The 12,196-nt window shown below is 41.7% G+C and overlaps 1 protein-coding gene across 1 annotated transcript in view; it reads left to right on the top strand.

Moving 5' to 3' along the window:
- LOC150081740 (F-box only protein 7-like) overlaps positions 1-12,196 on the top strand; it is a 389,948-nt gene that overhangs the window by 56,232 nt on the left and 321,520 nt on the right. The window contains exon 2 of the mRNA XM_090379603.1: positions 10,679-10,749. Within this exon, the coding sequence (XP_090235729.1) occupies positions 10,688-10,749 (62 nt within the window). The 5' untranslated portion in view covers positions 10,679-10,687. The remainder of the gene's footprint in view (positions 1-10,678; positions 10,750-12,196) is intronic.

Raw genomic sequence — 12,196 nt, 5'->3', positions numbered from 1 at the left:
TTGTAGGTGCCTAGTTTCCTGTAATTGCAATTGCACGAAACTAGGCACCTAGAAACCAACCAAGAAAGGAAAGCCTTTCTTGGTTGGTTTCTCTGCACCTTTTTGTTCCCCCTGACTAATCGTCTTGCTCTTCTCTGCATCCATTCCAGCAGATACACATCCTTCCTAAAATGATGCTTCCAGATCTTCTTGCAGTGTTCAATACAGCCTAATCATTTCCACCTCCTATCTTTGATATGGTATCACACAGTTTTGCTATGTCATTCTGGAATTATTCCTACTCATATGCAGTAATTTGCATTTGTTAATATTAAAGTTTACTTGCTTTCCACCAAGCTGCCAAATTTTTCTAGGTCTTGTTGAAGTAGCTCTGATTACTGTTATTAACCACCCTTCCAACTTTGTATCATGTGCAGCATTAGATTAAGCTTGATATGCCCTCATCAGTATCATTAATAAATAATGAACACAGCAATGGGCTCAGCACTTGTCTTCGAGATTCCACTAATTAGAGTAATCCAAGAAGAATAATGAGCTAAGAAATGCCTGTCTTCCACTTAACCATCCCTGTATCCATAGCTGTAACTTGTCCCTAATGCTGCACTGCTCTAATTTGTAAGCATTCTTGGAATAGCATCAAAAGCTTTTCTGAAGTTTAAGTATATATTGTCAAAATTATATTTTGCATCCAGTTCCTTTGTTATGCATCATAGTATCCAGTCAGATTGGTACACAAGATTGCCACTCAACAAATCCATGCTGTGACTGCTTATATAACTATGTTCCTGTCTTCTTCTTCTTCTTTGGTCCTTATCTGGCAGCTGGGGGAGGCGGTTGGCCACGCAACCAGTATGCTGCTGTAGGTGCCGCAGGGTTTCGGACTTGCTCTGTGATGTTCTTCCATACCTTACGATCCATGGCTTCAGTCCTGGCCTGGTTAAGGTCGAGACGTCGGCTCTTCAAGTCATCTTCCACTTGCTTGGCCCACGTTTTCCTAGGCGCGGTCCGTTGGATGCTCCATTGGGTGGGTCGTTGTCTCCAAAGGAGTGTGGATGGTATTCTGTTCGTGCCCATTCTACATACGTGGCCAAACCATCTGAGCCTTCGCTTCTGGATTTGGTCGGCAATGGTTGGTTGCTGTTGGCATCTGGCGCGGATGGTATCATTAGTGATGCGGTCGCGAAGAGAGATGCCCAAGATCTGCCGCAGGCATCGCATTTGGAATACCTCAAGTTTGTTCAAATCTAACTTGAGACAAATCCATGTTTCCGATCCGTAAAGAAGAATGGGCAGGATCAAAGTCCGGAAGAGTCGGATTTTAGTCTTTGTGGAAATGTTGGTCCTCTTCCACAGACACCATTTGAGCGAGGCGAACGCAGTGGCCGCCTGTCCAATTCTGCTGTGGATTTCCATGGTGGATGCAACTTTCTTCTCCTGGACCAGCGACCCAAGGTATTTAAAGTCCTGCACTTGCTCGATCTGGACGCCTTCAAGATAGATGGTGGCTTGCGACCCATCTGTTGTCAGGGCCTTTGTCTTACCAGCATTGATCTTCAAACCGTATGGCCGGGCAATGTCGTAGAGGATGTCCGTGGCTTCAGCGTCGTTACCGGCAAGGATAGCACTATCATCAGCAAACATCGCCTCCGTAGCCAGGTGGGAAGGAGCAGCAGTGCATAGCACACGCTTCTTGATTAGACCGGGGTTCGAGCCCGTCACCACCAAATACGAAGGATGCGGAAAGGTCACGAAATGACCACCGCATATCCCGGAGCAATATGGCCTTAGTTGCTAATGCTCCTAAAAATCAAATAACAAACAAACAGCAAACATCAGGTCAGTCACATAGTGATCCTTGTCATATTGTATGCCTTGTCTGTTTCTGAATGCTTGCCTCATAATGGCGTCGACCACGATGTTGAAAAGCAACGGGGAGGCTACATCCCCTTGGCGGACTCCAGTTTGGATGGTAAATTCCTCAGATAAATCATTCTGGATGCGCACCTGGCTGGTTAAACCGTTGTATGCAGTTTGGAGGAGTGTGATGACTTTTCGAGGTACATGTTCAACCTCTAGTAGTTTCCATAAGGCAGGCCGGTGGACACAGTCGAAAGCAGACTTAAAGTCAATGAAAACAATGACGGTTCGCTGTCCACACCAGATCCTCTCCTCCATCAGCTGACGAATGGCAAAGATTTGATCACAGCATCCTCGCCCGGGTCTAAATCCTGCCTGTTCTTCTCGACTGGTTTGCTCGCGATGTTTTTGCAGTCTTGACTGGATGATCTTCATAAAGACCTTTCCGATGATGGAAAGGAGGCTGATGCCACGGTAGTTCTTGCAGTCCCGGTTATCACCTTTCTTGTGGATCGGTACGATAATGGCTTTCCTCCATGTTAACGGAATTTGTTCAGTGCACCAGATGGTTTTGAGGAGTGAGTGTAGTCGGCGAAGCAGTACATCTCCCCCGGCTTTGATCGCTTCTGTGGTGACTTGGTCCACTCCTGGTGCCCTGCCATTCTTCAGGGATTGTATGGCTGCTTTCACTTCTTCTACTGTAGGCTCAACATCGACCATGGAGACCTCAGGGGGGTCGATCGAAAGTGCTGTTGCTGGCGGTCCCTGAGGTGGGTCGTGATTATACAAAGCTTTGAAGAATTCACTCCACCGTTGCAGGCGTTCGGATGGTGATCGCACGAAGGTCCCATCAGCATTCTTGATGTTGTCACTAGTCAATTTGGTCTTTCCACTCAGACATCTGAGGGTGCGGTAGAGAGTGCGGTACTCGTTTTTGGATGCCGCCACTTCAAGATCGTCTGCCACTTGGTTCCAGTATGCTTCTCTTTCTGCTGTCATTCTTTGTCGGACTTCTCGGTTTAGCTGCCGGTACCGTTCAAAGTCGACCAACTTTGCCTGTTTCCGTTTGTCCACGAGGTCGAGGCACTCGTCTGATATCCATGGTTGCGTTCGACGTCGGGCAGGTGGACATAGAGGCTTGGCACATTCCAGGATGGCATCAGAGATCTGCTTTTCTTCTTCATTTATATCCTCGGGCACAGCCAGCATCTCGAAGCGGTTGGATAGGGCGATCTGATATGCCTGTTTGTTGGCAGCATTCATTAGCTACCTCCAGTCCAGCTTGGCTGACCGAGATGATCTTTTTGCATGCCGTAATTTGAGCTGCACCTTAGCCCGGATGAGGTAGTGATCAGATCCGCAATCAGGTCCCCTCATGGCACGAACGTCCATGAGTGATGAGCGAAATCTGGCATTGATCAAAATGTAGTCAAAATGTTCCTGTCTAGATGAGCTTACATTACATCTTTGACCAGCGAGTCCACAATTTACCCTGGAACAAAAATGAAGCATGCTGGTCGGAAATTATTCATTTCACTCTTTGTGATCGCCTTTGTGTAAATTCGCAAAGTTCCAGTCCATGGGGACTGACTCTCCATAATCCAAGGATGTTCTCATAATTATGGCTAAAGGCTGGCCTCTTTGGTACCTCTTTTAATATAATTCAGCAGCTCCCAACCACCACTGATTCCTTATTTATTTTGCCCCAACAATTTATCTTTCACTTTCCTTTCATTTTTCACAAAATTCTTTTGCTCCATGTAATTTGATATTCTTTTAGCATTCCCATCCCTAAAAAATTCCTCATGTGTGAATAGAGATACAAAATATCTGTCCAGTTTGTCATTTGTCAACAGCCATTTTTTTTTTTTTTTACTTTAAGCCTCATATGACTTCATCAGTATCATTAATAAATATAGAAAACAACAGTGGCCCCAACTTTGAACCTAACACAGTTCATGTATTTGCTTGTTCCACAAGGATCCTAAGCAGGCCTTGAAATCTGTGACATCTTGCTTTCCAAGCTACTGCATGCTACAATAGAAGCATTTATTTGATGAATTTGAGGTATTGCTCAACACATCAAAGGCAGATATTGCTGGGATTTCAGAGACGTGGTGTCACACAGATATAAGTAATGTAGAACTGGAATTTGGGGAGTACAATGTCTACAGAAAGGATAGACAGGATAGGAAGGGAGGAGGAGTTATGCTATTAGTTAAGAAATACATAAAATCCAAGGAAGTGAAGCCAGTCGACATCGCTGGACAGTGCAGTGTCGAGTCAGTTTGGTGTGACATAAGCATTGGGAGATCAAATTTGAGAGTAGGAGTGTGCTATAGGCCTAATGACTCTGATGAGTATAATAAGAAACTGTACAGGGAAATAGAGTGGGCCAGTAAATCAGAGAGTCTTATAATGGGGGATTTTAATTTCCCAGATATTGACTGGAATTTGGGGGCTGGTCACTCACACACTAGCAAGGCTTTTGTGGATTTATTGGATGATTGTTTTCTACATCAGCATGTTTGGGAGGCAACTAGAGGGAGTAATACTCTTGATTTGATTATCAGTAGTGATTCTTCATGCATTAAGAATCTGCAGATAAATGAACCACTAGGTGGCTGTTATGTTATGTTGTTTGTTTTTTGGTTTTTAGGAGCATTAGCAACTAAGGCCCTGGAAAGATTGTGCAGGGCTCAAGGGGTAGAATTTTTTTCAGCCTGGTCTGTACTTGTTAACAGGAGAGACTGCTTCTACAGGGATGGGATACACTTAAATAGAAAGGGTGCAAGAATGTTTGCTGATGCTATCGAGGCAATGTTAGGTGGGTCGGAAAACTGCTAGATTGGGGGGATACAAGGACTAATAGATTAACAGTAGCCACTGGCAGAGGTGAAAGTGATTCTTGCACTGCTTCTATTGGAATGAGCCGCAGCCTGGAAAATAAGATGCAGGATATTTCAGAGACTGCTGGGAATCATTGGGGTACAAGTAAACACATGGGTTGTGTTAGGGTAGCTAAGAAAAAGAACAGGTGCATGTATACTTGTGTGTACACCAATGCTAGGAGTTTAGTAAATAAATTTGATGAATTTGAGGTATTGCTCAAAACATCAAAGGCAGATATTGTGGGGATTTCAGAGACGTGGTGTCACACAGATATAAGAAATGCAGAACTGGAATTTGGGGAGTACAATGTCTACAGAAAGGATAGACAGGATAGGAAGGGAGGAGGGGTTATGCTATTAGTTAAAAAACACATAAAATCCAAGGAAGTGAAGCCAGTCGACATCGCTGGACAGTGCAGTGTCGAGTCAGTTTGGTGTGACATAAGCTGATTTGATTGATTGATTGATTGAGTTTTATTGGCGCATCAGCAACTAAGGCTATAATGCGCCAAAAACTATGACATAAGCATTGGGAGATCAAAATTCAGAGTAGGAGTGTGCTATAGGCCTAATGACTCTGATGAGTATAATAAGAAACTGTTCGGAGAAATAGAGTGGGCCAGTAAATCAGAGAGTCTTATAATGGGGGATTTTAATTTCCCAGATATTGACTGGAATTTGGGGGCTGGTCAATCACACAGTAGCAAGGCTTTTGTGGATTTATTGGATGATTGTTTTCTACATCAGCATGTTCGGGAGGCAACTAGAGGGAGTAATACTCTTGATTTGATTATCAGTAATGATTCTTCATGCATTAAGAATCTGCAGATAAATGAACCACTTGGTGGCAGTGATCACAGTGTGCTGAAGTGGGAGTTACTCAAAGAGGTAACTACCATTAGGGGTAAAGGGAAGGGGTATTGCTTTCGTAAAGGCGACTACAATGGACTGAGACAGTATTTAAATTCTATACAGTGGGATCAACTGATGATATTGCCAACAGCAAATTCAAAATGGAAGCATTCAAAGAACTTATCGTGGAAGCTACTAGGCTTTACATACCAACTAAGAAATATTGTTCAAGGTTTAGGCCTAAATGGTTGTCAGATGAACTAATGAGGCATATGGCAGAGAAGAAAAATGCATGGGATACATACAAATTAACACGTGACACGGACGCCTATGATAGATACAAGTTGATCTGTAACCAAGTTACAAAGGAGGTTAGGCAGGCGAAGGCAGATTACGAGAGATCCTTGGCAAGGGATGCGAAGAAAAACAGCAAAGAGTTCTTTACTTATGTAAACTCTAGAAGGAAGGGGATGAATCAGATTGGTCCACTTGAGATCGATGGGTCAACTGTTGATGACCCTGCTCGGGTAGCTAACAAACTAAATGAATATTTTGCATCGACATTCACACATGAGGAGTTATTCAGCGAGGGGAATGCCAGAGGTGTATTCAACTCTAGCAGTAAGCTAGAGAATCTTGTAATAACTGAGAGCAAAGTGGAGGAGAAATTGTTGAAGATAAACACAAGAAAGGCACCTGGGGTGGATGGGATCTATCCAGTTATATTAAAGGAGGCAGCAAAGGAGGTAAGCAAACCCTTAGCCATAATTATGAGAGCTTCTTTGGACTCAGGGGAGGTACCCATTGACTGGAGATGTGCAAATGTGACCCCAATTCACAAAGGGGGATCAAAGGCTGACACAAGTAATTATAGACCTGTGAGTTTAACTTCTGTTCCCGGAAAATTAATGGAGGCACTGGTGAAAGAAGCACTGCAGGATCATCTAGACAAGACTTCAGTTATAGCTAGGACACAGCATGGTTTTGTTAAGGGGAAGTCTTGCCTGACCAATTTGATTGGATACTATGATGCAGTCACAAAAGAACTGGATGCAGGGAATAACTTTGATATTATATACTTGGATCTTAGAAAGGCTTTTGATACTGTTGCACATGGAAGACTGCTGCACAAATTGGAGCAGTGTGGCATTGGAGGCAAGTTGCTGCTATGGATAAAGGGGTGGTTGAGGGGGAGAAGACAGAGAGTGGTAATCAATGGACACTGCTCATCGTGGACTAATGTTATTAGTGGAGTCCCTCAGGGTTCAGTATTGGGGCCTTTATTGTTTTCTGTATTTATAAATGATATTGATGATGGTATATCAGGCTTAATGTCCAAGTTTGCAGACGATACGAAGGTTGGCAGGGTTGTCAAGGACACTACTGACACTATGCTGCTGCAACAGGATTTGGAGAGGTTGAGCAGATGGGCTTCGAGGTGGCAAATGAAGTTTAACATTGACAAATGTAAAGTACTACATATGGGAAACAGCAACCCCAGAGCAACGTATCAACTCTGTGGTACTACACTGACAGTGGTAGAGAATGAAAGGGACCTGGGGGTGGTGGTGCAGGCAGATATGAAGTTCTCTGAGCAGTGCAGACGAGCTGCAAGAGTAGCTCATGGTGTATTGTCAATGATATATAGGAATTTTTCTAGCGGGGATAAGGAGGTGATTATTCCCTTGTATAAGGCAATGGTCAGGCCACACCTAGAGTACTGTATACAGGCCTGGAGGCCTCATTTCAGGAAGGATGTAGAGCTGCTGGAACGAGTACAGAGAAGGGCAACTAGATTGGTGAATGGGACAAAGGGGTTCTCTTACGAAGAAAGGCTTAAATTTTGCAAATTACAGTGTCTGGAAACTAGGCACCAGCGGGGTGATCTGATAGAGGTGTACAAAGCCTTGAATGGTTTGAGCATGCTCAATGCTGATGGGATTCTTCCTCTAGCTCAGAAAAATCACCAGAGAGGGCATAAATTCAAATTGAGGAAAGACAGATGTAGGATAGATGTGCGGAAATTTGCCTTTAGCCAGCGGGTGGTTGGTGGGTGGAACAGACTTCCATCCCTTGTCGTGGAAGTTGATAGCCTAAATAGGTTTAAGGCTCAGCTGGACAGGTATTTCGAACGGACAGAGGGGTGAAGTGGAAGTGGTTATTTTTATTTATTTATGTTACTTTTTTTTTTTTTTTTTTTTTTTGGCTGATGCTGCATAAGCTTGCTTTCTTGCATCAAATGCCTCTACTAATGCTAATGCTAAAGGCCATATTGCTCCGGGATATGCAGTGGTCATTCCCTGACCTTTCCGCATCCTTCGTATTTGGTGGCGACGGGCTCGAACCCCGGTCTAATCAAGAAGCGTGTGCTACGCACTGCTGCTCCTTCCCACCTGGCTACGGAGGCACCACCACTAGGTGGCAGTGATCACAGTGTGCTGAAGTGGGATTTACTCAAAGAGGTAACTACCATTAGAGGTAAAGGGAAGGGTTATTGCTTTTGTAAAGGTAACTACAATGGACTGAGACAGTATTTAAATTCTATACAGTGGGACCAACTGATGATGTTACCAATAGAAAATTCAAAATGGGAAGCATTCAAAGAACTTATCTTGGAAGCTACTAGGCTTTACATACCAACTAAGAAATATTGTTCAAGGTTTAGGCCTAAATGGATGTCAGATGAACTAATGAGACATATGGCCGAGGAGAAAAATGCATGGGATACATACAAATTAACACGTGACACAGAAGCCTATGATAGATACAAGTTGATCTGTAACCAAGTTACAAAGGAGGTTAGGCAGGCAAAGGCAGATTACGAGATATCTTTGGCAAGGGATGCAAAGAAAAACAGCAAAGAGTTCTTTACTTATGGAAACTCTAGAAGGAAGGGGATGAATCAGATTGGTCCACTTGATATCGATGGGTCAACTGTTGATGATCCTGCTCAGGTAGCTAACAAACTGAATGAATATTTTGCATTGACATTCACACATGAGGAGTTATTCAGCGAGGGGAATGCCAGAGGTGTATTCAACTCTGGCAGTAAGCTAGAGAATCTTGTAATCTCTGAGAGTAAAGTGGAGGAGAAATTGTTGAAGATAAACACAAGAAAGGCACCTGGGGTGGATGGAATATATCCAGTTATATTAAAGGAGGTAGCAAAGGAAGTAAGCAAACCCTTAGCCATAATTATGAGAGCTTCCTTGGACTCAGGGGAGGTACCCATGGACTGGAGATGTGCAAATGTGATCCCAATTCACAAAGGAGGATCAAAGGCTGACACAAGTAATTATAGACCTGTGAGTTTAACTACCGTTCCCGGAAAATTAATGGAGGCACTGGTTAAAGAAGCACTGCAGGATCATCTAGACAAGACTTCAGTTATAGCTCGGACACAGCATGGTCTTGTTAAGGGGAGGTCTTGCCTGACCAATTTGATTGGATATTATGATGCAGTCACAAAAGAACTGGATGCAGGGAATAACTTTTATATTATATACTTGGATCTTAGAAAGGCTTTTGATACTGTTGCGCATGGAAGACTGCTGCACAAATTGGAGCAGTGTGACATTGGAGGCAAATCGCTGCTATGGATAAAGGGGTGGTTGAGGGGGAGAAGACAGAGAGTGGTAATCAATGGACACTGCTCATTGTGGACTAATGTTATTAGTGGTGTCCCTCAGGGTTCAGTATTGGGTCCATTATTGTTTTCTGTATTTATAAATGATATTGATGATGGTATATCAAGCTTAATGTCCAAGTTTGCAGACGATACGAAGGTTGGCAGGGTTCTCAAAGACACTACTGACACTATGCTGCTGCAACAGGATCTGGAAAGGTTGAGCAGATGGGCTGAGAGGTGGCAAATGAAGTTTAACATTGACAAATGAAAAGTACTACATATGGGAAACAGCAACCCCAGAGCAACGTATCAACTCTGTAGTACTACACTGACAGTGGTAGAGAGAATGAAAAGGACCTGGGGATGGTTGTGCAGGCAGATATGAAGTTCTCTGAGCAGTGCAGATGGGCTGCAAGAGTAGCTCATGGTGTATTGTCAATGATATATAGGAATTTTTCTAGCAGGGATAAGGAGGTGATTACTGCCTTGTATAAGGCAATAGTCAGACCACACCTAGAGTACTGTATACAGGCCTGGAGGCCTCATTTCAAGAAGGATGTAGAGAAGGGCAACAAGAGTAGTGAATGGAACAAAGGGGTGCTCTTATGAAGAAAGTCCTAAGTTTTGCAAATTACAGTGTCTGGAGACTAGGCACCAGCGAGGTGATCTGATAGAGGTGTATAAAGCCTTGAATGGTTTGAGCATGCTCAATGCTGATGGGATTCTTCCTCTTTCTCAGAATAATCACCTGAGAGGGCATAAATTCAAATTGAGGAAAGACAGATGTAGGATAGATGTGTGTAAATTTGCCTTTAGCCAGCAGGTGGTTGGTTGGTGGAACAGACTTCCATCCCTTGTCATGGACGTTGATAGCCTAAATAAGTTTAAAGCTCAGCTGGACAGGTATTTCGAACGAACAGAGGGGTGAAGTGTAAGTGGTTATTTTATTTATTTTTTTATGTATTTATTTTTTTAAATTTTATTATTATTATTGTTTTGGCTGATGCTGCATAAGCTTGCTTTCTTGCATCAAATGCCTCTACTAATGCTAATTGCAAAAATCATGTACAGTAGTACACTAGTAGTTTTTGGCTCAACTAACATTGCCTCAATAGCATCAGCAAATATTCTTGCACTCCTTTTATTAAAGTCTATTCCAGCCCTGTAAAACTAGTTTCTCCTGTTAACATTTTGGTATTTTTGGAATCAGCATATTAATTTCCTTTAGAATCTGCAACTTTAGTTCAAGTGCTTCTTTAACCAAGTAATGATCACATGAATTGATTAGAAATTTGGCATGGCCATAAAAGATTTGTATTAGAAAAAGTGATTCACATAAAAAAGATTCTTGTTTTTTTATTTTTTTAAATTTTAGCATGAATTTATTTTATTACTTTAAAATAGTTAATATATTTGTGTTTAATATACTTTCCATTTTTTTTTGTAATAGTTAATCATTATGATTTTGGAAGAAGAGGAAAATGAATCAAATTTCAGAAGTGATGAAACTAAACATGATAGGTAATCTGTAAAATTTAACATTTATTATTTTTTTAATTGTTTGACATTTCTTATGTTAGAAGAGTAGAATGAGCCAAAAAATGCCATAAATCAAAAGTTGGACCTCTGTTTAATGAACTTCTTTATAGAGAAATTTTCTATTTAGCAAATTTTTTTAAAATTTCCCTGGTAATTACATTTATAATAGTTTCAGTAGAACGAAGAAAATTTCCATATAATGAACGGATTACGAGAGACTACTGGGAATGCATTGTTCGCACCTCTGGCCTTCGGGAAATTGAGTCAATTAGTGCTGCTGTTAAGCACGAATAAAGAGCCAAAGGGATTACCATTCTGCAACGTAGTGTTACTCTTAAAACCTAACCAAAAGCGTGTCCACATACCCAGAAATTGCTCTGGTCATCTGATTGGTTTTATGTAATCAGATGTGCAATATGACTTCCATCATTTACCAGTATTCAACATGGCAGGCAAATAATTCATTTGAAATAAATACAGTATATGAAATTGCAGACACGTTAAGTTGCTTATCTAGATATGTGTTTTATGTTTATATTTTCTGTTATAAAATCTTCTTTTTCTTCAAGTTCTCTGCCCTCAGGCAGGTTCAGGGCTCCATTGTGCAATGTTTCTCTATCTTATGTTGTACTTTTAATGCTTGTATAATTTCCTCTTATTATCCAAATCCATCATTCCAATTCTCCTTCTCCCAACAGTTTTCTTTCCACACATCTACCCCTCAATCCCTTTCCACACATCTCCCCCTCAATCCCTTTCCACACATCTACCCCTCAATCCCTTTCCTGTACATGCTTTCTCTTCTCAATACATGTCCTATAAAGCTATTTTGTCTCTTTTTTAATTCTTTACTAATGTTCTCTTTTCTACTTTCCTCAAAATCTCATTACTCACTCTATATCCACCCGTTTCACCCTTTCCATTCTCCTCCACACCCACATCTCGAAGGCTTCTAGGCATCTAATCCCCTCTTTCCCAGTGTCCATGTTTCAGAGCCATATAGTACAACAGTCCATATTAGTGTTTTCACCATTTGCTTTCTTAATTCCTTATTGAAATTTCATCTCAATAGTTCTTTTCTATTTACTAAATGCCTCTTTGCTCATTGCAATTCTTGCTTTTATTTCTTCCAGGCTTTTTTCATTTTCTGTTATTATGATTCCCAAGTGCCTGTATCTGTTGACCTGTTCCAGTATTATTCCATCTAATGTTGCATTGATTCTTCTTCGTGGCCTCCTCTTTGAAATTAACATTACCTTGGTTTTACTGCTGTTAAACTTCATATTTTACTCCTTTATTGTGCTGTTCAAGATGTCCAAGGAGCTCTGTAATTCTTCATTAATAGCAATCAATATCTAGTCATCTGCAAATCATATTGTCTTTTTCTTCTACCCTCCTACTTTTACACCTCCTTTCAGCTCTTTGAATT

This window comes from Mastigoproctus giganteus, chromosome 8 (assembly GCF_048544385.1).
Source record: "Mastigoproctus giganteus isolate SK-2022 chromosome 8, ASM4854438v1, whole genome shotgun sequence".
NCBI lineage: Eukaryota > Metazoa > Arthropoda > Arachnida > Uropygi > Thelyphonidae > Mastigoproctus > Mastigoproctus giganteus.
This window is presented reverse-complemented; position numbering and strand designations above follow the sequence as displayed.